General features: G+C 51.4%; 2 protein-coding genes across 6 annotated transcripts; one reads left to right on the top strand and one right to left on the bottom strand.

Annotated features, from left to right (window-relative positions):
• Positions 1 to 307: 307 nt before the first annotated feature.
• Positions 308 to 4433, top strand: EMP3 (epithelial membrane protein 3 (MAM blood group)). Of its 5 annotated transcripts, none has more exons than XM_077846627.1 (5): positions 308 to 641; positions 1601 to 1719; positions 1995 to 2097; positions 2948 to 3088; positions 4163 to 4433. In XM_077846627.1, exons 2-5 carry the CDS (start codon positions 1642 to 1644, stop codon positions 4330 to 4332), a joined length of 492 nt encoding a protein of 163 aa, XP_077702753.1. In that variant the 5' UTR covers positions 308 to 641; positions 1601 to 1641; the 3' UTR covers positions 4333 to 4433. The 5 variants fall into 5 exon arrangements, with proteins under 5 accessions (XP_077702753.1, XP_077702742.1, XP_077702750.1 ...); XM_077846616.1 differs by having other exon boundaries at positions 310 to 641; positions 1484 to 1719; XM_077846624.1 differs by having other exon boundaries at positions 310 to 641; positions 1468 to 1719.
• An 802-nt stretch (positions 4434 to 5235) lies between these two features.
• On the bottom strand, positions 5236 to 26196 carry TMEM143 (transmembrane protein 143). The gene is made up of 8 exons (XM_077846604.1): positions 26039 to 26196; positions 25444 to 25684; positions 23977 to 24081; positions 14878 to 15072; positions 13868 to 13998; positions 12632 to 12911; positions 7230 to 7419; positions 5236 to 6312 (listed from the first exon to the last, which is right to left on the bottom strand). Exons 1-8 carry the CDS (start codon positions 26059 to 26061, stop codon positions 6071 to 6073), a joined length of 1407 nt encoding a protein of 468 aa, XP_077702730.1. The 5' UTR covers positions 26062 to 26196; the 3' UTR covers positions 5236 to 6070.
• Between the last annotated feature and the right edge of the window lie 18 nt (positions 26197 to 26214).

Genomic DNA, 26214 nt, shown 5'->3' with positions numbered 1-26214 from the left:
TCTCAACCCATTCCACGCAGCAAGAATCTGGTGTCTTTCCCCAGACCCCCATTCTTCAGAGCATCCAGTCTTAAGCCCCAACAGGGAAAGCAGACATCCCGTCAGGGAGGAGACCCAGACTGGAGGCCTGAGAATCGGACCCTCCCATTCCTCGATGCCTGCCCCACCCTGGCCCTGCTCTGCTCCCTGGGTTCCGAGGACTTGTCATTTCAACCCTGGGAGGGAGTCCCCAAAAGATGCCTGTCTGGGGGCAGTGGGTGGGGACCCAGAGAATGAGGAACCCGAGTGCCTAGTCCCTCCCTCTGGCTGCAGACCTCAGCTGGGTGCGGTGTGGGTGGGTATAAAAGGGTCAGTATATATTGAGAGGAGCAGAGAAAGAAACCAGGAGAGTGAGAGAAAGAAGGAGGTATAGGCAGTAAGGACTGGAGAGAGAAAGAGGGAAGAAAGAAGGGAGAGAGAAAGAGAGATCTCGATTGGAGGGGAGAAGGAGGGAGAGAGCCAGAGGGGAGAGCAAGCGAGGGAGGGAGGAAGGCGGTGAGAGAGGCGGGGGCCTCGGCAGGGTGGAAGGAGGGAGGAGTAGGGCGGGGCACGGAGGCCCCAGCAAGGGACGAGACTCCAACTCTGACTTTCTGCCGCTCTCGGTAAGTTTCCAGTCCGTTATTCGGACTGAGATTTCTTTATTTACTTGGGAGTGCAGCAGTTTGGAAAGGATACCCCCAGGCTGGGAGAGACACCCCGACTCTCAGACCCCATGGAAATCCTTGTAATTTAAGAACTGATCTCTTAGCACTTGGGGTGGAGATTCGGGAAGGGGTGGGGCCCGGCAAGGATTTGGGGTTCTCAGCAGAGCCCTCCACTGGTAAACTTCCTTTAGTTTTTCCCCATGGCTGTCCACTCTCTCCTGAGGACCCTGAGATGGGGGCTTTCCCCAAGAACACCACAAGTCTGGGGGACCTCCAGGCACCCCCTTCCTGGACACTGAAGGGTCCTGGAAGGCTGGCTCCTTCTTCTCAGACTTCGCCCATGCAACCCCCACCTCCCACTTCCAACATGAATCTTACCCATTTTCCTCACAAAATGTCCAGCAGGCACCAGTCTGGCAGCAGGGTGGGGTGGGGACCTCATGGGCATAGCCAGGGGCTGGGGTTTCCCTGGTTCTTGGAGGGAGGGGTGTGGGATGAGTCATTGGGTGACTCACTGGGTCCCCCTCCCCCCCACCCCAGGAGAGGAGGGGGGGTGAGTCAAGGATGCCTGTCTTTGGGGGAAGCCCCCAGCTTCTGATGACTCTGGAGGGGTATCAGCTTGAATTTTCATATCCTGGCCCATATGTGCCCAGGGTCCAGACTTAGGAGACGGCGTGGGGGCAGGGGCGGAGGTGCACACTGCTAGTCCTACTCACTCCTGCACCCAAGAGTCCATCCCTAGCTTGTTCCAACCTCTGGAGAATTCAAGAGTCCTGGCCTCCAGCCTTCTCCCCATTCAGACTCAGGAGTCCGGGCCCTCAGCGCTCTTCTCCATCACCCCAGGAGTCTGGACTCAGCTCCCTTCAACACCAGGATTGGACCATCTCACCCACCCTTGTGCCAATCTCTTCAAACAGTCATCTCCTGACACCCCCTAGCCCAGGCTTCCACAGCAGCCATGTCACTCCTTCTGCTGGTGGTCTCTGCCCTTCACATCCTAATTCTCATCCTGCTTTTCGTGGCCACTTTGGACAAGGTAAGCCTACTCCAGCAGCAAGACATCTTCTGCAGACTCCCGCCAGCCTTGTCCTTCTTCTAAAGTCATTTAGGCCACTCCCCTTTACCCTAGCATCTGCTCTTCTGCGTTCTGCCTCTGATGCCTCTACCCTAACCTTTCCCCTGACTGCTCCCCACTTCTTACTAAATCCATACTTTCCCAGCACCTCATCCTTTCCCTAACCCTTCCCACAATCTCCCTGACCCCGCCCACTTTCCTTTTCTAACCCTGCCTTTGTTTCTCCTCCATCCCAGTCCTGGTGGACTCTCCCGGGGAAGGAGTCCCTGAATCTCTGGTATGACTGCACATGGAACAATGACAACAAAACATGGGCCTGCAGTAATGTCAGCGAGAATGGTGAGGGGCATCGGAGACTGGTCTGCAAGGGGAAGGGTAACCCCAGATCTCTTCCAGGGACCAAGAACTAGGAACCCCTCAAAGTTTAAGTGGGCAGGTCTAAGCCCCACTGCTGAGTGAGTGGGGCTGATTATGACCCTCTTATCCGGATGGTAGGGGGGGCAACGTGCTTATGTTCAAGAGAGGATGGACCAAGCCTCCCTCCCCTATGATTCAGAAAGAGTGGAAACCACATGCTATAGGTTTAAGGAATGGGGAGAAAGTTTCCAAGATTCTGAGAAGGTAGGATTATGTTTTCAAAGTTCTAAAGAGATGGGACTGGTGTCCAGAATGAATGTCTGGCACCAATTTGTCCAAATTCCAAGAAATTGAGGCTAGAATCACATTAAGGTTCCAAAGGGGTGTGGCTCATCTGAGTTAAGTTATACAGGGGGAGAGCTGCATTCTTCTAAATTTCTAAGTGAAAGAAAATGAAAGAGGAAATGCTTTTCCCTAAGAATGAAGCAAGAATTTCTGTTCTCACTAGTTCTATTCAGTGTTGTATTAGAAGTAGCCAATGCAACAGGGCAAGAAAAATAAATAAAGACATCAAGAGGGAAGAGGAAAAAGTAAAAATGTCTCTATTCTCGGTGGACCTGGTCATGTAAAAAATCCTAAAGAATCATGAAAACAGCTAGAACTGATAAGGCAATTTAGCAAAATTATAGGACTCAAGGTCAATCAATATAAGTGATACTCCTAAGTATCCAAGTTTCTATGGCTCTAAATTAGATGGGGCAGTGAACGATGAGCAAGCTGGTAGAGCTGAAACTCTGGACATACTGTAAGTTCCACCTCTATCTTATTGTAGGCTGGCTCAAGGCGGTTCAGGTCCTCATGGTGCTTTCCCTCATCCTCTGCTGCCTGTCCTTCATCCTGTTCATGTTCCAGCTGTACACCATGCGGCGAGGAGGGCTCTTCTATGCCACTGGCCTCTGCCAGCTTTGCACCAGTAAGCACAGTCCTCAGGGAATTGAAGGGAAGGGAGGGGGACTGTTAGAGTGCTGGGGGCCCTGAGGATGGACATCGGGTCAAAGAAAACAATTATCGGCAGACCAAGGACCACTTGAAGTACCTCCATAGGCTACCTTTCTAGCTGGGGACTTACAGGAGTTGTATTTACACTGATTCAGTGGTTTGTGGTGTGTGTCTCTGAGTCATGTGGAAGCTGACACTTAGAGCTTCAAGGAGCTGGGGCTGGGAAAGGTGGTGTGGGCAAATAATTTAGATCCCAGGGACAGGAGGGCCCAGATGGTTGCTAAGTAATACTCCAGGAGAGGACTCTGAATCATAACAGTACTAATTTTATAATCACAGCCAGCTTCTGTTTCTGGTGGACCTACTGTGTATCAGACTCTTCAGCGAGTTTATATATTAAAATTTTTTGACTTCAAGTGCAAAGAGCTGAGTTAGTATAGTCCTCAGTTTTTGGAATACTCTCTTCTTAGGTTCCTTACAAAGTCCCTCTTGTTTTTGTTTTTAAAGATTTTATTTATTCATGAGACACACACACACACACATACACACACAGAGACTGAGAGGCAGAGACACAGGCAGTGAGAGAAGCAGGCTCCATGCAGGGAGCCTGACGTGGGACTGGATCCCTGGTCTCCAGGATCACACCCAGGGCTGAAGGCAGGCACTAAACCGCTGAGCCACCCAGGGATCCCCAGTCCCTCTTGTTTTAATTCACTATTTTCGTGCTTGGCTTGCATACAGGTGCTAAGAAATATTCCTTGAAGGGATGGATGGATGGATGGATGGATGGATGGATGGATGGATGGATGGATGGATGGATAGTATCGTCCCATTTTATGGATGAGTAAAGGGCACCCAGCTAGATTAAATTGCCCAAGAAGAGTATGTGGTCGCCTTATTGCGCAGCTCAGGGAGAGTGAACCACAACTCCCAGAAGGCAGCGGTGCTGCGCCCTGGCCTTTCTGCGGCGTTTTTTGCCCCGTGGCTTATTGGGAAATGCAGTCCTCTTGCGGGCGCTGCCTGACACCTGGTTCTCGTCTCCCCGCAGGCGTGGCGGTGTTTACCGGGGCGCTGATCTACGCCATTCATGCCGAGGAGATCCTGGCGGAGCGCCCGCCGGGGGGCAGCTTCGGTTACTGCTTCGCCCTGGCTTGGGTGGCCTTCCCCCTCGCCCTGGCCAGCGGCGTCATCTACATCCACCTGCGGAAGCGGGAGTGAGGGTCCCGCGTCGCGCTGCCGCCCCTGCCCGCCCCTCGGTCTCAGCCCCGAAGCCCCCGCCCCCGGCCTCCTCCAGAAAATAAAACCGTTTAACCGCCTGATCCGCCTTTGCCTCCTTCCTTCCCTCTGCCTCCTCCAGGGCCCCAGGCTACTCCCGCCCAATCTCTCCTGAACCTGGGACAGCACCCCAGCAGCAGCCTTCAGAACGTCCTGCTCCAGGCCCTCAGTTCCTCCCTAGGACACGGGAGGCCGGCGTCCCAGCCTCCTTTCCCCCTACCCGGATCTGAGGCCCTGGGCCCTCCCCTCTCAGGATTCCTCCCGAGTCTAGACCTCTAGGCACTTGTGGGGAAGAACCAGGCATGTGGGTTTCCTGTCCTCCCTTTCCTTGTACAAGGGTGTCTTTCTCTCAACCGGGCAGGGTGTGTGTTGTTCTAGATTGTTGGTCTCTGCCCCCCACTTTTCTATTTCCCTCTTGGAACTCAGACACCTTAACACCTTAGTAAAAACTAGATGCCATCCACCACCAGCTCCCCTCCAAGCTTACCAAGCCCCAAAGGGACATAGGTGGGGGACAGGGAGATGGCTGGATTTTACAACCGCCCGTGCCCTGGCTGTGCCTTTGTGCAGTAAACAATTTGCACAACTGCACGTGGCTGTCCTATCTCCCCGTCATAACACCCAGTCTTTTGGGGAACTAGGGCCTCTTCTCAGGAACCAGGTCTTCTCTAAGATCCTCTTCTGTTACCCACCGCCAATCAATTTCACCAACTTCCAACCCAGTCTCTGCTTAGGACTACAGCTTTCTCTGCCTAGGCCCCACTCAAATGCCTTCAGCAAGACGGAGTCTTCTTTCCAGGATTCTGATGCTTTCCTTCTCTCTGACCCCTGCAGGTACCGGACTCATTTAGATTTATTAAACATGATTTATTCCTTTGGGAGAGGGGGCAGGGGAGAAATTGGCAGACCAATAAATATTGCACAGGCCACTGGTAGAAGAAAGATCCAGACCGAGGTAGTTTCTGCAGAAAGAGTGAGGGACCTGGGCAGCGAAGGCACCTGAGGTTGTTGGGGCCTGAGTGGACATGAGTCTTGAAGTGAGGATGGTCTCTGGTTCCTCTTGACCCACGGCCGTGTGCCTGACACAAGGCTCCCAACCCCTTGAGCCTGGACCAGCTGATCAGCAGTTGACCTGCCTTTTGAGCAGCGGCAATTGACAGAAAGATTAGGTTTCCTTTAGACGTTCTGATTGGTTGCTCCTATGCAGCGACAACTGGCAGCCTCGGATGGAGAGTGCCCAGCAGCTGTCATTGGCAGTTGGCCAGAGAGCTGGGCTGACCCGCTCCCATTGGCTGCAGACTGGGGCTCCGCCTTGGTGGACGCGTTGGGCATCTTGCCCGGAGCGGGCTAAAAAGACAGTGATCTATGGCCTCGGGAGAGTACAGTTCAACGGCGGTGCCTGGTGGTTTGCAGCACCGGACGGCTGTGATTGGCTGACACTCCTCCTCAGCCGAACTCCGTTTGGGACTAAGGGGCGGCCTAGAAGCAGAGCCAAGAAGCTTTGATTGGCTGTTCAGGGGTGCCTAGCAACTGTAGGCTGCCTCAATCGCCGGCTTCCTTTAAGAATACAGTAACGGAAGTGACTGCGGTTGGTAAGTGGAAGTTGGGGCGGGGCGAAGCATGGTAGCTTTGATTGACAGCTTATCGTGGAGGAGGCGGGGCTTAGCCCCTCACCAGGTGGCTAGGCCAGGCTGGGCGGAGGTTTCCCTCCAGGCTCCTCACTGCTAGGTGCCGGCTGGGGGGCCTCGGAAATGACCGTAGGCAACGGGTCTAGCTTGGGGAGACCCGGGGGTGGGAACATCCCAATGCTGGGGGTCAGGGCTTGCAGGTGGGCCAGGGCCCGAGTTCCGTTGAAGGCCACGGCACAGCCTGACTGGGCCAGGAGCCAGTTCTCTACCTCCGACTGGAGCCACTGGGAGGTCTCTGCAGGGAAAGAAGAGATGTTGTGAGGAGGTGATCGGGGCCTGGGAGGGCCAGGAAGGGCCAGCAGGGAGGGCACAGGGCAAGGAACATGAGGGTCTGGGTTTGGGAGAAGCCTAGGGGTACGCTTGAGGTTAGCAGGGAAATGGGACATGGCCTAGGAGGGTCCAGCTCTGGGGCTCTCATCTAAGGACATCAGGGACTCTTGTTCCAGATGGAGGTTTCTGTTGGCAGGTGGCTCAGCATTTTAGCACTGCCTTCAACTCAGGGTGTGATCCTGGAGACCCGGGATCGAGTCCCACGTTGGGTTCCCTGCATGGAGCCTGCTTCTCCCTCTGCCTGTGTCTCTGCCTTTCTCTCTCTGTCTCTCATGAATAAATAAATAAAATTCTTTAAAAAAAAAAAGAAAGAAAGAAAAAGAAAAGGAGAAATCCTGAGGCTCACATAGGGAGGGGACAAGAGTCTCTTTTGGAAGAAGCGCTAGGGAAGTCGCCAGCACAGGAGGGCATGCCACACCAGGAGTCTGATGATCCAAGACCCTTTTCAGGATAGGGAGGTCACTGCAAGGAGGGACCAGGTCTATCAATATCTGAAGCAGAGTTGGGGGGCGTCTCATCTGCTGCCCACCGAGGTCACCTCAGAAATTGGTCAGATTCACCAGTGGGAGCTGGGAGTGCTGGGTCTGCAGCTTGGGGTTGGTGTCTCAATGGGGTGGGGATCACTTGGGACTCAGTGAGGGGAAAGGGGAATGTCTTGACCTTGTAGGGACAGGATGGAATCTGTTCCAAGTGGGGCCATGTCAATGCTGGGTTGAGATGGGATGGGGGCAGGGCAGCAAAGGATGGGGGGGCAGTGGCGGGGCAGTACTTAGGGCAGGGCCACCTGGTACAGGGTACCAGAGCCCCAGGGCCAAGTCCTACCTTTAGACGGGCTGTGTGCGCCCCGGGGCAGCCGGGCCAAGAAGCTGTGTGCCAGCAGTGCCTCCTTGGCATGTTCATCCTGTGCCCGCAGGGCCAGGGCACTGAGCAGCTCCGAGTTATTGGAAGTGCTGCGGTAGTAGAGCATGTGTGCCAGCTCCAGCGCCTGCATGCTGCGCCGCTGTCCGAACATCTGCAGGTGGGACAGCACCCACGGGCTCAGCTGAGGAACTGGGTGGGAGGGGCAGCGTCCCCTGGGACCCCATGCCCCCACCCATACACCACTATCACAACCTCCCTACCCCAGTTACTCAATGCTGGGCTGGTCCTTCCCATGGCCTTCCCCAGACCTCTTGGGTTCAGGTCCCCAGGACCGGGGCCTGGATATTTGTATTTTTAACACACACACAAACACATACATACACACACACACCCTCTAACCCCAATGACTCTGAGGCCACCAACAGCTTTTAGCAATCGCTTCACTGGTTTGCTTATCTGAGCCAACTATTAATGGATTTGTTCAAGGATTTCCAGACGATTTGAGCCTTAGCCTTGGAACTTTCTGTTATGATTATTTTTTTTAAGTCCTTATCTTTTAGACACATACTAAAGTATTTCCAGGCGATATGTTTAGGATTTGCTTCAAAATAACCCAGTGATGGGAGAGCAGGGGGTGTCTTTGGGTGAAACTCGATTGACTACAGAGAATTATAGATGCTGAATGGCTGGCTACATGGGAGCTCACTGTGCTGTTCTATTCCTGCATTTGTTTGAAGTTTGCCATAATAAAAAGGTTCTAGGGACGCCTGGGTGGCTCAGTGGTGAGCATCTGCCTTCAGCTCAGGGCGTGATCCCGAGGTCCTGGGATTAAGTCCCACATCAGGCTCCCCTCGAGAAGCCTGCTTCTCCCTCGGCCTGTGTCTCTGCCTCTGTGTGTCTCTCATGAATAAATAAATAAAATCTTAAAAAATAAAAATAAAAATAAAAAGATTTTAAATATTAAATTGTCAAGAGAAGTGTCAACAGAAAACAAATACTCCAAGCCTCTTAAGGTAAGGAGACTGGGGGAGGGGCAAGTCTGGGGCCCAGCTGCCTATTAATAGGTGGCCCCCTCCCCCACCCTTTGCCCCCTCCTCACCTGGATCCCTTACCCCATCCTTGGTGTCCCTACGGAGGGAAAGGAGAGAGCTCACAGGTGCCCCCAGAGGCTCACACTAAACACCTTCATTCCAATTCTTCCATTCATCTACAAAATGAGTTCCAGCCTGCTGGGTCCTACAGTCAGGATGCCTGGGGGCAGGCCCAATTGTGCCCCCCACCCCCCCACCCCGGCCAGCTATGAGCCATTGGCTAAGACCTAAATCCTCAGGGGGCACTATCAGTGGAATGAGGTGGAGGATAGGAAAGGTTCCAGAAATCAACATGAGGTTTATGAGATGCTAGGCACTGTGCCAGGCCCATAACAAGCATTGCAACATGAGCCACTACGGAATATTTAGAATATTCATCTGTCCACACTCCAAGCTCAGTGCCATCTTTTAAAGGCACGGGCTGCTTGCCCATCTTACATGGGGACCCAAGGTGAAATCGCTCAAATGACCTGCCCAGGACCGATGACATGGCTGTGTGTGCCTGTGCTCTGCCTTGTTACAGGCCCTGCACGGTCAGTGTGTCCCTGCGTTGGAACCAATCACCAGCTCTTCGGTGGAAGGCGAGATGTGGGAAACCGCTGTTAGGGACAGTCTGGGATGAAACACCGGGGTTTTGCATCTATTCCCGCCAGCTCGTGCAGTCGACTTCTCAGACATTAAGTGGGCTGCTCATGCTACTCCATGGCACAAAGAACAGGCCAGCCCTCTCTCCCCGGAGAGGACACAAGAGCTGCCACCTGGGTATTCCCTTCAACACCCACCATGGCCCCTCATCCCACCTCCCTGTCTACCGGTTCTCCCTTCTTGGGCTCCAGATCTGGGCCTCGCCATCTATCCCATCACAGGCCAGACCCCTGGCAGCATTCTTGCTCTCAGTACATAGGCCCTGTCCCCTCCTCTCCTACCTGCCTGGTGCATGGCCTCCTCCTGCCTGCATCTGCCCCTTCCAGTCTGTCTCCACACAGCCCCAGAGCTGACCCTGCTCTTCCTTTGCTCACAGCCCTGTCATGGCTCCCCAGTGCCCTCAGAGAGTCCACACTCCCTGGCCTGATGCGTAGCCTGGCCCCTGAAGATTTCTCCCGCTCACCTCCTGCTCCTGCTCTCTGAATGCAGCCCATGTTGATGAGCCAGTTTACCCAGAACATTACCCCAGGCTGCCCTCTCTCTCAGCCCAACCGAAGTCACCCCTGGTCTGTTCTTAGAAAATACTCACTGCTGCATTCTCAAGGTTCAGGGTGGACACTGTCCCACAGATGAACAACTGTGTTGGCAGGCTCCCGCAGGGGCCACTGCAACCTCTGTTAGACAGTCCATCCGCGTGCCCCGCACCTCTCCCTGCAGGGCAGGACCAGCCCTGACACATCTCTGGGATACCTGCTTCTCAGCAACCCCAGGCCTGCTCTGTGCTCAGCCTGGGTATGACGGGAGCCCACAAGGGGCACCCCCTGGGCCCAAGAAGGCTGGGAAGTTTTCCTGGAGCCTCTGAGCTGAGGATAAAGAGTGAGCAGAGGATGGTCAGCCCAACCAGGAAGAAAAGACATTGAGGTCAGAGGGAACAGCATCCGCAAAGGGGAAAGCAGTGACGGGGAGCGGCAGAGTGGGCAGGAGGAGGGGGTGCTGGCAGTATATTTTGGTGGAGCTAGAGCACACAATTGTGTTGCATGAGGCTGGGGAAACAGGTTTCTGGGGCCAGTCTGCGAGCAAGGAGAGAGGCCGACTCTGGGGCCCTTGGGATGGGCTGGAGGGCTGGGCAGGACTGACAGGGAGGCTGGGAAGACCTGGGCTGGGGCTAGGACAGAGGGAATGAGAGGAGCACAGAATTGGAGCAGGAAGGACAGGCTGGGTACTAACAGACTGGGGGGCAGGGCAAGGGCCATCTCCTGGGGTCTAGCCAGTGACTGGGGGCACAGGGCATTCTACAGATAGAGAACCAGGATCAGGGTTGGGGTGGGGGCAGGGGGCTGCTGCTGGAGGTGCCTGTAAGGGGCCCCCCAGGGGGGACTGCCCCTGAGTTGGCCAGCTCCAGGCAGAGTGGGGAGCCCCAGATCTAAGAGATGACAGAGAGCTGCCTGTGGAAACCACACAAATGGATCCTCTTTCATGGGGCAGAAAGAGGGATGGGTGTACTGCAGTGAAATCAGCGCCCAGGCATCTGATCTGAGACAGGGACAGGGACTCGGAAGAAGGGGGTGCAGGGAAGAAGAATCCTGGGCTCAGTGGGATGCAGTGTCCGTAGGAAAGGCTTAGGCACTCGTCGAGGGAGCAGGCAGGGACAGGGGTCTGGACACTGGGAGAAAAGCCTGCATCAGAGACAGATATCTGGGAGTGACTGACACAGAGGAAGGAACAAGAGAATGTAGGAAGAAGGCTCAGAGGACCCACATTTAAGGATTGGAGCTTAGCCACTTAGCCGGGAGCGTGGGAAAATATTTAATGGATGCACTCAATTAACTAGGGAACATGGTTTTACACTGGACCCTGCAGCGCTTGAGGCTCCACAGCCCCTTGGGGCCTCAGAGAGGTGGGACTCTGGGTGCCCCCCCAGACCAGCTGACACCCCTCACCAGCACCTCCAGGCCACTGGCCTCACAGCCCCACCCCTTTCATGGTTGCTGCACTCCCTCTGTGCTCGTGACTCTTCCATGGCAACTGCTGCTCTGTGGATAAAGCCTAGGGTCCCTACTCTGCCATTCAAGTCCCTTGACACCCTCTGGGGCCTCACTTCTCCCCCCTGTACCCCGGACTCCAGCCCTGTGAGATTCCCCAAGCTCTGCTGGCTCAGCCCCTTCTCCACCAGAATCTTCCCCTTTCAAAGCTTCCTTTAAATCCCATCTGACCCCTAGGCCTCAGCAGGAGTTGCTATCTCCCCACTCCCAGCCCTGGACCCTCTCAGCCTGGCTATTATCTGTGGGATTTATTACCAGTCTTCCTAAGACCTCACTGGGATGGCTGGAAACAGCTTGGAAACCAATGAGCCAGGGAGTGAATGATCAAGTACAATGGACGCCACATACCAGTCCACACCACTGGGGCCAGTGCCAGCCCTGGGAAGAATGGGTCATAAGCAGCCCTTCTGGGGCCCACTCAGCCTGGAGACAGCCCACATGGCACAAGTGAGGTTTCAGCCCCCACCCTATCCTCTCAGCCATGAATCCTTGGATGGTGAACAACCTGCGCAGCTGTATGAAGCAGCCAAATACTCACATGTAGCAGAATCAGGAAGGGAACGTGTTAAAAATATAGTTTCCTGGGACCCAGTCCCAGAGTTTCCTATTTAGTCCATTTGGGCTGGAGCTCAGGAGGCTGCATTTATAAAACAGCTCCCCTGGTGATAAAGAAACCCTGCCAGGATGAGGAAGCCCAGATTCAGAGAACAACAGCCCAGTTAGTAATAATAATAACAATAATAGTAATAATAATAGGGATCCCTGGGTAGCGCAGCGGTTTGGCGCCTGCCTTTGGCCCAGGGCGCGATCCTGGAGACCCGGGATCGAATCCCACGTCGGGCTCCCGGTGCATGGAGCCTGCTTCTCCCTCTGCCTGTGTCTCTGCCTCTCTCTCTCTCTCTCTGTGACTATCATAAATAAGTTTAAAAAAAAATTTAAAAAAAAATAGTAATAATAATAATCATAGCTCTCATATAGTAGGTTTTGTACTATATGCCAGGCTCTGTTCTCAGCATCACATACATATTCATCCAGTTAATCCCCACAACAACTGTATGCATTAAGTTCTTGTCATCCCCACTCTCCAGGTGTGGGAGCTGAAGCACAGAGAGGTTAAGTGGCCTGTTCAAGGTCACACAGCTAGAAGATAGAAGAGCTCCATTCAAACCCAGGCAGTCCAGTTCTAAAACAACTTCACCAATTTACTAAAACTGCCTCTAAAACAGGCACTTAATGGCTGGCTGTGAACACTCATACAGCGTCTACTGCACACCAGGCACTGTGCCCCGTGCTTTTCATGGCATCAGGAAAACAATCTTCGGGCATACAACCCTACAAGGCAGGTCTTAGACTTGTCTCCATTTTCCAGGTGAGGAAATGGAAGCACAGAGAGATCAAGAAGCCTGCCCAAGGTCATGTTGGGGTACACAAGGTAGAGAAGGAAGGGAAGGAGGGAGGGAGGGAGGGAAAGTAGGAATGACACAAAGCAGGAATAACGCATGAAATAAAACTATAGGGTGGCCTGACCTTCTGGCCAAACACCCAGCAGCAGGGGCCCAGGGAGCACATTGGGTAGTCTGCTTACCTTGGAGGCCCGCAGGCCCATGAAAATAGCAAAGAGTAGTAGCAGCAGAGAGGTGGTCATCTTGAGGTCTGTCAGCACCACCATGCCCACGTTGACGAACAATGCCATGCCCGAGACAAAGAGCGTGAGGTTGAGCAGGGCACGCTGCATGGCGGATGTGCGCACCTTTAGCTCTGGCAGCAGCTGCTCCAGACCCTCCAACGGCGTGTCCTTGAAGCTCTTCAGCACCAGGTGCCCCCGCTTCGTTCGGGCTGCCAGAACCACCCGCTTAAAGTACCTCCTGACGACAAAGACGGGAGGTGGGGGTGGGGAGGTGTCAGGACCACCCCAGGGAGCCCCTCCAGCCCCAGGACACTCTCTACCTCTGTAGTCACGTGATCATTGCAAAGGCTACTTAATGGTGGTGGGAGGAAAATGCAAAGTAAACTAAGTGCCCAACAACAGGGCATCAGTTAAATAATGCAATCCCCTGTTACTGGACACAGAGGTTGCTTCTGGTTTCATGTACTTGGTAAAGGAGAGCTGAATAAAAAGCTTTTTGTTCTTTTTCAAATTCGGAGTCTACTTTTAATTTAGAGTGGCTGCTAGGAGCCAGGGCATGCTATTAAGCTCTGGAGAAACAGCAAGATGAGTCAGTCGCTGCCTTTGTGGAGCTTATAGTCCAGCGTGAGAGATAGATAATTAAACACACAGTCTGCAAGTATAAATATCTCCTTGGAATAGATTCTTGGAAGTGGAATTACTGAGGGGCATCTAGGGATATGAGGGGTTTGGGTTTTGTTTTGTTTTGTCTTTGGGTTGTTCTATTTTGTTTTGTTTTTTTGGATTCGTGACCATATCCGATAAATGAATTTCCAGAAAAGACTGGGTAATTTACAGGCCCAAGATATCCAGCTCTCCTGACCCTGCTCTGTATTAGAATAGCCTCTGTTAAAAATATGATGTTCATCAGAGTCCTTGCTGTGCCATTTTCTCAGAATGTGACCGTCCCTTTCTGAGCCTCAGCCGTCCTCATTTGGAAAACAAGAAGTATCCCTACCCTTTCTCTTCCCCTGGGCATTGTAGTTCTTATATTTCCCTGGGAAGAAAAGGCAGCATTTGGGTGATCTCCCCACCCCTTTCTTGACTTCCCTCACCAGGCCCCAGACACCCAAATCCAAACACTGACCTGTCAGTCCCCTCTCGACTCTAACCTTGCTCCCTCTCGCTGCAGCTGGGGAACAAGGGCCGCCTCACCTCTCTGTGGGGGGCGACCTGCTGAAGAAGCCACGTTTGGAGCCCACGCTGGACTTACGGGGCATCTGCCCAACTCGCTGGCCCAGGGCCCAGAACTGCATGTAGATATACTGATCCAAATTTATTGTCACCTGGCGAGGGAGACAAAGGAAGCAGAGGCAGCTTAGCATGGGCTGGGGTGAGAGTACAGGCTACTAGAATTAGATGCCCCACCCTTCAAGGATTTCTACTCCTCTCCAAGGCTTATCATCATCCAATGTCTAGGCAGGGTGGCCACATATAGTTGCTCATGTTGTATACTGCACAAAGCATACTATGCACGATGGCACCATTTACTTCATAGTCATTTTTATTACCACATTTCCGAAAATCTAAGAGGCTACTGATTTTAAGATACTCTATGACTTTTTAATTGAATAAATATGACCTGTCACACTGTGTAAGCTTAAGGTACATAACATGTTACTTTGATACATTTATATATTGTACTATGATCACCAATGTGGGATATTCCTTATTTTTTTTTTTTTTTTGGATATTCCTTATTTTACGAAGCAACTAAAAAAGGGAAAGTATTGCCAATTCAAACTTTGCCATACCACCACTTATAAGTCATATCCCAATTTCAGACAATAAAATATGACTTCAGAAAAAAAAAGTAAGTCTTAAAAAAATCACTAAAATGGGGGACTTTGGAAGATTTTAGTATTTTTATTATAATTTTGTTGACTTTAAGGACAAAACGTTTTTTGTATTATTTATTATTACACTTTTCTGGCCGATGGTGTTAAGGTATCTAGGCCTAAGAAGCTTGGTATATTATGATACTTTTCCAACAGATGGCAGTAAGGTGACTGGGAAAGAGGTGCCTTATTCGAATTAACCAAAAAATGCTCCATGGGCTCATGCTCTGTGCTCAGGACAACTCCCAGCAGCCTCTGCTTCCCAAAGGCTCCATCCCTACCCCAAGGCCTCCCAGGAGTTCTGGTTCTCCCCTGGAAGACAGGCACCTGGACCTCATCCTGAGGGTGATGGACCACCAGAGCGTAGGCCAGAGTGTCCTCAGAGAGTGGGGAGAAGTTAGCCTGGGCCAGCAGGGGCTCCAGGGCCTGAAGCACCTCCTGCTCATTGGACAGACGCTGGGGGTCCGTAAGCGAAGGCTGGTCGAGGGTCTCCCTGTCGGGGTTGATGGGGTCATACAAGGCCTGAGGAGAGAGTCAGAGGGAAGAAAACTGGGCTACTGCACAGCATGAGGGACTGTCCCTGGCCCACGCTTTAGGTAACAGGGTGCCCCGAGGCTTGTATTGGGTCCTCTCCCCGTTCCTCTCTTCCAGCTCACTTTGAGTCACCTCATTAAAACACCACTCTGGGCATCTCTGGGTATCATCTCTTTGCGGCTTTGCATCTCTAGCCCAGACCCAGGCTCCAGATTCCAGACTTAATATCCGGTACTGGGGCATGAGCATCTATCTATCCTCCTCCTCTCCCCAGTCATGGAGGGGAAGGGGATACACAGGCAGGCATGGAGAGAATGAGTTTCCCAGCCTCCCTGAGTCTGGATGTGGCCAGAAGATTTGTCTCATCCAGCTGAAAACACCACTTTGCCCACAGCTTGATTTTGAGCACAGGGAGGTGAAGGAAATGTTCTAAAGGAACAGCACAGCAACACAATGGAGGGACCCTGGGTCCTAGAACAGCCTCATGTGGAACCCTGGGCCACTTACCACAGGACCGTCAGGTGGGAGAGAAATAATCCTCCACTTCCTTTAAACCATCATGTGGTGAGATCTGCTTGTTATAGCAGCTAAGCCTTTATGCTGACTCATGCAAACTCTCTGGTTGACATTTCTCTTTGGATGTCAATCACCTCAAAGCCAGCAAGTTGAGCCACAGGTCACATCCCCCTGTCCCCATCTTTCAATAAAAACGCCATTCAGGGATTCTTCTCTCATAGTCAACAATCTCTGCATTGATTCACCCCTTCCCTATTGGAAACAGCATCTCACATCCAACATGACCCAAGGAGAATGCTCCATTTCTTCCTCTCCTTCCTCCAGCCTCTCATTTCAGGAAACAGCACTACCCAATTCTACAGATGCTCTCATCAGAGATCTCGGAGGCACCCTTTTTTTTTTTTTTTTAAAGACTATTTATTCATGAGAGACACACAGAGAGGGGCAGAGACATAGGCAGAGGGAGAAACAGGCTCCATGCAGGGAGCCCATTGTGGGACTTGATCCTGAGACTCTGGGATCACACCCTGAGGCCAAGGCAGACACTCAACCACTGAGCCACCCAGGTATCCCACGGAGGCATCTTTGATTCCTTCCTTCTCTTCACTACCTGCACCCCCCCCCCACCATTCAATCCTTTAGCAAGTTCACTGGCTAGAACCCCTGAGTCACCCTTGAGTCCATCATCCCCACCCTCCGTCTCCATGGCCACCTTCTCATCCGGCCACCTTCTCCTCCTACCTCAACAATCATGTTGGGCTTCTGTTCTCCCTGCTTCTTCTCTGGCCACTTCTAAAGCACTCTCCATGAAACTGCTACAAAGAGCTCATTTAGACTAGAAACAGATCCCACACCCTCTCCCCACAGTGGCTCCCCGCTGCAATTGTCCCACCACCTTCAAGGTGGCCCACAAAAGGGGCTCCACCCCACCCATCTCATCTTATGCACCTACCACTCCCCCCACACAATACATACAAGAATTGTTAACTCAGGGTCACCTGAAAGGCTCAGTGGTTGAGCAACATCTGCCTTTGTCGTGATCCCAGGGTCCTGGGATCTAGTTCCTCATCAGGTTCCCTGCAGGGAGCCTGCTTCTCCCTCTGCCTGTGTCTCTGCCTCTCTCTGTGTCTCTCATGAATGAATGAATGAATAAATAAATAAATAAATAAATATTTTTTGAAAGTTGTTGACTCAATGAATGAATAAGGCAGTGAGTTTCTGGGTGCTTGGCCTGTGCTTGTCTCAGGATGACAGATGACTTGCCCCAGACCATACAGTGAGCCTCACAGGGATGTCACTGACCCAGAAAACAAGCCCATTAACAAGCACATAAACAAGCCTGTCTCTCAGGAGAGGTAGCCTGAAGGAGGAACTTGTCTAGGCTAGGTACAATTTTGAATTGAAGGAAAGAGGTACTCCAAGTGGGAGGAACACCCTTAGCAAAAGTTTGGAGGTGGGAAGGCCCAGGGCCGTGGAAACAACCGAGCAGGTCAGCCAAGCCTAGCAAATTCCCTACTTCTTCTTCTTCTACTTTTTTTTTTTTTTTAAGATTTTATTTATTCATGAGAGACACACAGAGAGAGGCAGAGACATAGGCAGAGGGAGAAGCAGGCTCCCTGAAGGGAGCCCAATGCAAGACTCGATCCTGGGACTCCGGGATCATGCCCTGAGCCAAAGGCAGATGCTCAACCACTGAGCCACCCAGGTGCCCTGCAAATCCCCTTCTGAAGGAGCTCCCAGGGCTGGGGAATGCTGCCTGGAGGACGGACTCCAGCTGAGAACAACGACCTGTGCCAGAAGTCCTTCAGGTCCCACAGGCCAAGTTCTCGGACTCACAGAGTGACCTTGAGAAATTCTACTTCCAGGACTGAGCTGTAGTTTGAGAGGGAGGGAAGCTCAGAGCTGGAGGAGAGAGAAATCTGCATTCATCAGGCATCCGCTGCGAGTCAGATTCTCTTCTGGGCATTTCACATCCACCTGCGCCCAGGACTCCGGGCCAGAAACCTGGATATCACAGGTGACCCCTGCTGCTCCTTTCCCCCACACAACAAGTTCTGCTGATTCTATCGTCCAAAATGGATCGCCACTTTGCCCCCTAGCCCTGCCCCATCCACACCACTATCTCCTCCTCCTGCCCGGATAAGTCTAACGGCCTTCTCAATGATCTCCCCAAATTCCCTCACCCCCAACAATCTGTCTTCTACACAGCAGCCAAGATTCTATCAAACCATAACAACAGCAATAATAAATGATAGTGCACGTTTATATAGTGTCAGGGACTGTGTGAAACAGGTATACACGGTCTCACCATGTGACAATGGTACTTTTGTTATCCTCATTTACAGATGTGGGACCTGAGGCACAGAGAGGTTAAGTAATTGCCCAAGGTCACACAGCCAGGAAGTGGCATACTGGGAATTACACATCTAACCATGTTGATCTCCTGCTAAAATCATTCCAAGGCTCCTACTGCCCTGATGAAGTAGGACCATGCTCTGTTCCATGTCCTTCAAGGCTTCTGAGGACCTAACACCACAATCCCCCTTGGGGGCTCAACACCAGCCACACTGGTGTAAGTTCCTCCAGGCAGAGGGACATTGCACCAGCTGTTAAGAAACTCTCCGGGCCCCTTTCCCTTTCCACTACTGAAATCCTATTCTTCTATAATATTCCAGCTCCCTTATCACTCTCAAAAAACCTTCCTCTGCTCTTTAGGCTGAGCAGAGCTGCCTTGTAAGGTTGGGCAGAGTGTATACTGCACAACGGTGCCAGATCTAATAAGTACCATTTTAGATGCTGCAGACATATACATTTATCCTAACAGTCACCCTTTCAGATGGAAATAAAGATTATAGAGCAGCAACCATCCAACAGAACAATGATAGAAACATCTAGATCTGCACCATCCAATAGCTTACCGCTGGTCACAAGTGGCTACTGGGTACTTGAAATGGGGTGAATACAATGGAAGAATGGAATTTCTGAATTTTGATGATCTCAAATTTAAACAGCCGCATGTGGATAGCAACTACCATAAGACACCGCAGCATCAGAAGAGGGCAAGGGGCACGTTTTTTCAATTTGCACACAGTTCGGTACAGAAACCAAGGTCAGCTTTGTTATCTGCTGGCAACAAACCATGTCCAGTGAGTTCACTGTCTGAATCCATCTGTTCATCAGAGGAGAGTGTCTGACTCACAACTGTCCCCACCACCCAAGCTCAGCTGCCTGAGGGCAAGGTACAGGCCTGAATTTGCTGCTGATGTCATTCGTGAACTCCGGACTTACACGCCAAGAGCCCACTCAGTGCTTGTCCGCATATGTCTGACAGGCCTCTTGACACTTCCATGCAGGCATCTAATGGACATCCTCTCAAACCCACTACATCCCAAACTGGGGTCCCGACACTCCTCCCCAGACCTGCTTCTCCCACCACCCTATCCAGCTCAGGAGAGGCCAAGTCCATCCTTCTAGGTGCTTAGGCCCAAAGCCTGGGCTCCTCTATTTCTCACACATTGAATCGATTAGCAAATCCTGATGGCCCCACATTGAAAACAGATCCAGAATCTGACCATTTCTCACCACCACCCTCTCATACTCTACTTACTCCAGGCCTGAGCTACCCTCACCCCCTGGACTGTTGTGATGGCCAGACCATTGGTCTCCCTGTTCCCATTCAGCAGCCCCAACCCAATCTATTCCTCAGGCAGCCACCAGAGGGCACCTATTGTCACTGAAGTCGGTTCACAGCTCTCTGCCCAGAGCCCTCTGGTGGCTTCCACCTCACTCAGAGTCAAAGTCCTCACTGTCCCTAGGAGGCTCTACAGGATCTGGGCCCCAGGCTCATCTCTGCCCTCATTTCTAGCTGTCTTCCCATTGCTCACTCAGCCTCTTTGCTGTTTCTCCTACACACCATGCACACTCCTGCCACAGGGCCTTTGCACTTACTGTTCCTGCAGATCTCATAGCTCATTCTTGCCTCCTCCTGGTCTCTGCTCAAATGTCACCCCCTCAGTGAGCCCTTCCCTGACGATTCTACCTAAAGTTACAAAACATTCCTGCTTTCTTTTTCTTCTTAATTAGGGTTACCAGATTTAGCAAAAATAAGTAAATAGATAGATAGATAATAAAATAAAATAAAATAAAATAAAATAAATAATAAAATCAGTACACCAAGTTAGATTTGATTTCCAGATCAACAACCAACAATTTTTTGGGTTTAAGTACATCCCATGCAATATCTGAGGGCTGTATGATATAGGACATAATTATACTACAAAATAAATTATTCATAGCTTATCTGAAATTCAAATTTAACTGGATGCAGAGGGTTGAACGGTGTCCTCTAAAAATTCATGTCTCCTCAGAACCTCAGAATATGACCTCATTTGGAAATAGGGTCTTTGCAGGTCTAATTAGGTAAGAATCCCAGGATGAGATCATCCTGGATTAAGGTGGGCCCTAAATCCTATGAGAGTGTCCTTTATAAGAGACGGAGAAGGACATGCAGAGTAGCAGAAGAAGGTGATGAGAAGATAGGAGACAGAGATTGAACTATTGTTTCTATCAGCTAAGGAAGGCCAAGGACAGCGGCTACCATGAGCTAGGAGAGGGGAACGGGGACAGTCCCCCCGCAAAGCCTCCACAAGAAATGAATCCTGCCCACACTTTGATTTCAGACTTCTAGCCTCATGAACTCTGAAAGAACAAATTTCTGCTGTTTGAAGCCATTCAGGTTATGGTAATCTGTTATGGCAGCAGTCGGAAAGGAATAAACTAGGTGTTCTCTACTTTATCTGGCAATCTTATCACTAGAATGTGATCCCATGAGGCAGAGATACACATCTGTCAGGCTCACCACTATGTCCTGGGACCTGGAACAATTTGGAGGACACAGTAGGTGCTCAATAAATATCCACGGAGGGGCACCTGGGTGGCTCAGTCAGTTGAGTGTCAGACTCTTGGTTTCCACTTGGGTAGTGATCTCAGCGTTGTGGGATCGAGCCCCATGTTGAGCTCTGTGCTGAGCCTAGAGCCTGCTTGGGATTCTCTCTCCATCTCCCTCTGCTCCTCTCTCTATTGACTCTCTTTCTTATCAATCAATCAATCAATCAAACTTTAAAATACATACATACAAAAAATAAATAAAAAAATAAAATAAAATAGGGATCCCTGGGTGGCGCAGCGGTTTGGCGCCTGCCTTTGGCCCAGGGCGCGATCCTGGAGACCCGGGATCGAATCCCACGTCGGGCTCCTGGTGCATGGAGCCTGCTTCTCCCTCTGCCTGTGTCTCTGCCTCTCTCTCTCTCTCTCTGTGTGTGTGACTATCATAAATAAATTTTAAAATTTTTTTAAATTTTTTTAAAAAAAGCTCATTTCTTTAAAAAAAATAAAATAAAATAAAATACATACATACATACCCACTGAATGAATTCAATGATAAACAAGGCAAAGGAGGTGCAGAGAGAGGTCACCTGCCAAGGTCACTAGCGTAGCTCATAAACAATGAAGTCAGCTATTCTTTTCCTGCACAAGGCAGTTTCCTCAAGGGACTTAGGTCACCAGTAAGGGTCCCCTATGGTGTGTCTCACCTGCCTCTGCTTCTACCCTGCTCTTCTCCTCTTAGCATCTCAGTTTAAATAAGACCTCCTGCCTTAGTGGGAATAATCTTCACTGTATATGTATTCTGTGTCTCTACATATTAAATGTTTATAGAATAAAATGATAGATTTTTTTAAAGATTTTATTTATTTATTCATGAAAGACACAGAGACAGAGAGAGAGAGAGAGAGGCAGAGACACAGGCAGAGGGAGAAGCAGGCTCCATGAAGGGAGCCTGACATGGGACTCGATCCCGGGTCTCCAGGATCACACCCTGGGCTGAAGGCGGCGCTAAACCGGGGAGCCACCAGGCTGCCCAAAATGATAGATTTCTAAGTAACATTTTTTAAAAGCTCTGCCTTGGGGTTCCTGGCTGGCATGGTTGGTTAAGCATCTGCCTTTGGCTCAAGCCATGATCCCCAGGTCCTGGGATCTAGCCCCACATCAGGCTCCCTGCTCAGAGGGGAGCCTGCTTCTCCCTCTCTCTATGTCTCTGCCTCTCTCTATGTGTGTATCTTATGATACAATAAATAAATGAAATCTTTAAAAATAAATAAATAAACAAAATCCCTGCCTCTCCTGGACCCCAGGCTAGGGCTCAGAGGCAGTCAGACCAGGTGCAAATTCTGGCCCCAGCCGGCCCTCCCGGAGCCTCAGTATCTGTCTCTGTAAATGGAACTAACGGCAGCTGCCTCTCCAGGCCACAGGAAGAAGTCCAGGAGCCTGACCCAGGGTGAGTGCTTAGCAACAGGGGTTGTTGTTACTTTTCAAAGCAAAGAGGGAACGCACAGGAGGGCAGTGGCGGTGTGCAGTAAAGGGTTGACTAGAAGGCCTGGGTTGTCCAAACCCTGAACATTCCAAAGGACCGGCCCTTGACTGGCTCCTAAGATAACTATCTAAGCCCTTGGAAATGTGCTTGATAAGAATCTTTGGTTTTACCTGGGGCCTTGGGCCACAGCAGCTAGTCTAGGCTAACAATGGGATTTATGGTGGGACCTTGGGCCAGGAAGTAGCCGTCTGACCTCTGGAGGGGCGCTGGTGACTGAAGTCAGCCACACAAACGCTGACCGACCCTCAATAAAGATCCTGGACACCAGGTGGGGTGCGCAGCTGGATTGTGGGTTCATGCCTCACACTGAGTGCAGAGATTACTTAAAAATAAAATCTTAAAAAAAAAGTCCTGGACACTAGGGCTCCAGTGAGTTTCCCTGGGCAATACTCCATGCATGCTGGCACACCTCACTGGCAAGAGAACTAAGTGTCATCTTGCAAGACTCCTCTAAGAGAGACAACAGGAAGCTTGCCTGGCCTCTCCTGGACCCCACCTCCTGGCCTTTTTCCTTTACTGATTTTGTTCACTATCCTTTTGTTGTAATAAACTATTACTGTGAGCATTACAGCTTTTCTGAGCTCTGTGAGTCCTGCACAGAAAATCACTGAGGCTGATCACTGATCCGACACAGCCAGGATCCTGAGAGGGGAAGGAGGATGTGGAGAATGTGGCTTGCCGACATTACTCTTTCCTGGGGTTCCACTTCTCTTTCTGGCTGCTCCTTGGCTGTCCCCCTCACGGGTTCCAGTTCCCCTTCCTGATCTCAAGGCTAGCATGTCCCAGGGCTCAGCTAATCCCCCTGATGATCTCATTTAGTACCGTTTATATGCTCCCAGGGGCTCCTACTCAGCCCAGACCCCTCCCACGACCTCCAGAGCCCATATTAGCGCCATCTCTCCACCTGGCTGTCTAATAAGCATCTCAGGTTCCCAAGTGCAAAACTGAGTTCGCGTCTTCCCCACAGATCTGCCTCCTGCCCCCGCCATGTCTTCCACATCTCAGCAAATGGCAGTTCCATTCTTCCAGAGGAGCAGGCCCTAACTGCTGGAGGCACCCCCTGACTTCTTCCTTTCCCTCATTGCCCGCCCGCACAGCCAAATGCTGATCCCTTCCAACCATTACCAGCGTCTGACCACTTTTCCCCACTTCCACTGCTATTACTCTTGCTGGGGCTGCCATTATCCCTCACCTGGACAAACATAATTGACTCTGAATAGATCTCCCTGCCTCTGACAGTCTGTTCCAGAAGGTTCCTGTTAACACCTAAATCAGCACACATCCCTCCTCTGCACAGAGCTCTCCTGTGGCTCTCAGCTAACTTAAAGTCAAAGTGGAGTCCTCACCACTGCCCACAGGGCCAGACAACAGTGTACCCTCAATCCCTCTCTGCCTTCATCTCCTGCCCTCTCTCCCTCACTCACACCCCTCCAGCCACAATGCTCCCTTCCCCATTCTTCCAACTCTCCATATGTACCCCCAGGGCCTTTGCATTTGCTTTTCCCTCCACCTGAAATGTGCCTACCTCCCCCACCCCCACCCCTGCCACCAGATATCCATTGGGCTCTGTCTTTACTCAGGTCTTAAATCACCTGTCACCTCCTCAGAGAAGCCTTCCCTGATCACCCTAAAACAAGCCCTCATGTCATCCTGCTCTATCCTGCTACTATGCTCCATTGCTCTTCACAGCACTTATGGCTCTGGGGCAATCCATTTTATATCTATCTATCTATCTATCTATCTATCTATCTATCTATCTATCTATCTATCATCTATCTCCCCAACCGGGTGCCTGCTCCACAAGGACGTGGCTTCATCTGTTCCACTTACTGCTGCATCCCCCATGCTTAAAAGAGGGCCGGGTTCCAAGTAGAGGCTCAGAAGATTTTTACTGAATGATGGATAAGCTAACAAGCACATCAAGGTTCAAGGGGCCTGGTCCTCACCTGCAGCCGGGCCAGGGTGTGGTGGTAGTGGAACAAGGTGCAGAAGTCCACGTGGGCTGCAAAATCCTCCAAAGCTGCCTTCTCCGCAGGGCTGGAGTGGAATTCCTGTTACCTCAGGAAGCAAAACTTCTCTTTAGGCTTCTTTCCCCCTCCTCTTGGGGAGGATTTCTTTCTCTGGCAGTCCATATGACCAAGGCTTTTCAAGATCTTGTTTTGCTTGGGGTGGGGGACAGCTAATTTTACTGACCAAGAAACTGAGCCAGCCCAGTGTAGCAGAAAACAGACAGTGGAAAGAGCTAGAAGATCAAGTTCCCACTTTGACACTCACTCGCTGACATTCACACAATGCTTATTGTGTACCAGCCTCTGTTTGTTGGCATATTTTTCTCCAGAGGCTGTACAGAGATGGAGTTATCACACCCACTTTTCAGAAAGAGAAACTGAGGCTCAGGGGAAGTCGCTTGCTGAGGGCCACAACGTTTGTATAAAGAGAAGCTGAGACTCTAATCCAGACCTACCTGACTCCAGAACACACATATTTAATCGCCTCTTTATGCTTCCCATCTTGGTGCTCTAAGTGAATGTCTTCATCTCTCTGGACCTCTCCCCTTATCAGCAACAGAGGATCACACCCTCTTTCTCAGAGAGTGATGGTGAGAATTTGATGCAATTCTGTGTTCATATACATACCTGTGTGTTTGTGTATGTGTGTCGATATCTATGTATGTGCTTGTGGATAAAGTCTAGCACAGGTCTTACTTAGTACATACAAAGGTGTTCAATAAATGATTTTTAAAGGAACGATAATCCTCTATAATGACAAGTAGGATGATGATAGTCAGTTAAGAGCTTAGCTCTGGTGTCAGATCATGACTTTCAGAGTAGAGCAGGTGCCTAACGCCTCATCAGAGACCATAGTTGCTGCCCTCCCCTGGAGTCAGACCATTTGGGTTCTAACTTGGGCCACAACAACATGGCCTTGAGTAAGTAACTTTCTTTCTCCTCTTGCTTCAGTCACCTCATTTGTAAAATGGGAACAATAGTAGTCTCTCTCTTACTGCGTTGTTCTGAAGATTCAACAAGGCGTGGAAAATGCTTAGCACTGTGCCATACAGTAAGAGCTCAAACAATGTGATAATTATGATTACATCTTCGCTGGCATAATTATTACTAAGTAGTAGTAATAGTTATGATGAGAATAATTATTCTGCCCATTTTGCAGAGATCAAAACCATGCCCCAGAGAGGGTTGTTCAAGCTCCCAGAACAAATCCAGAATTGCTGCTACATCAGCATCTCACAGGTCTGTCCCTGCAGTCCAACGCCACGCCCACCTGGGAGAAGAGGAAAAGGAACTACAACTCCCAGGAGGCACCGGAACAGCCTTCTATAGCACGCAGGGCTGTGCCGCCGCGATGCCTGCCGGGAGTCGTAGTCCCCCGGCTCTTGGACCCGGGACCGGAGGTACCTGTATTAGGAGGCGGAGCAGCTGCTCCTTGGAGAACGGGATGAACCGCTCGCGGTACTGCTGGGCCCAGTCGCGGGGCTCCGTGGGGTTCCACATCTTGCGGTACTCCCCCATCTTGGTCGCCAGTGACGACAGGGCCCGGGGGGGCCCGGGGAGCGTGGGCAACAGGGACCATACTCGGACCCTGGATCCCCAGACCCCCCGGGTCACATGCAGCATGGCCAGACCCTTCCCCTGGAGCCTGAACGAGGGAAAAGGACAGGGGTCAAAGGCCATTTAAAGGAAACGCACCCTCTCCACCTCCAGGGGCTGTCCCTGCCCCAGGCAGGGCGCCGAGCCCATCTGCCCATCTTGCAGCCCGTCTTGCCTTGTGCCCTCCCACAATGCTCATTTTGGCCGGCGCCCCAAGCAGGGGTCATTAGTCTTGAATCCTGGGGCGTTTTTCGGGCCCAGAGACCCTGCAGTGGTACAATGGGCTTCTGAGGGGTCTAGGCGGCAGGTGGATCTGAGGAGCATAGGAGATCGTCGGAAAGACTACCTAGGGGGTGCAAGGCGGCCCTCCCCCGGCCATGCAAACCTCCGCCCTCTCCCTCACCTTAGCCAACGCTCGACTGTCATTGAGCCTCCTGCGCATGTGTAGGAAGGCGTCCTGGGTCCCTAAGGTTCGGCTTCAGCCTGCAGTAAGACGCATGCGCGCAAAGCCTGGGTCACCGAACGCCATCTTTCCCCTAACGCGCTGTCTCAACTGCGCGTGCGCAATCTTCCAGCCTT

Source organism: Canis aureus, chromosome 1 (genome assembly GCF_053574225.1).
Source record: "Canis aureus isolate CA01 chromosome 1, VMU_Caureus_v.1.0, whole genome shotgun sequence".
Taxonomy (NCBI): domain Eukaryota; kingdom Metazoa; phylum Chordata; class Mammalia; order Carnivora; family Canidae; genus Canis; species Canis aureus.
This window is presented reverse-complemented; position numbering and strand designations above follow the sequence as displayed.

What these genes read in the sequence shown, in the direction of transcription:
- TMEM143 (XM_077846604.1), bottom strand. Translation starts at nt 26,061, where the DNA reads ATGACAGTCGAGCGTTGGCTAAG. An exon ending in TGCTCCGCCTCCTAATACAG is followed by an intron (nt 24,082 to 25,443) that starts GTACCTCCGGTC and finishes CTGAGGTAACAG; the next exon opens with GAATTCCACTCCAGCCCTGC. An exon ending in ACCCTCAGGATGAGGTCCAG is followed by an intron (nt 13,999 to 14,877) that starts GTGCCTGTCTTC and finishes CTCCCTCGCCAG; the next exon opens with GTGACAATAAATTTGGATCA.
- EMP3 (XM_077846627.1), top strand. Translation starts at nt 1,642, where the DNA reads ATGTCACTCCTTCTGCTGGTGGTCTCTGCCCTTCACATCCTAATTCTC. An exon ending in TCGTGGCCACTTTGGACAAG is followed by an intron (nt 1,720 to 1,994) that starts GTAAGCCTACTC and finishes CCTCCATCCCAG; the next exon opens with TCCTGGTGGACTCTCCCGGG. An exon ending in CAGTAATGTCAGCGAGAATG is followed by an intron (nt 2,098 to 2,947) that starts GTGAGGGGCATC and finishes ATCTTATTGTAG; the next exon opens with GCTGGCTCAAGGCGGTTCAG.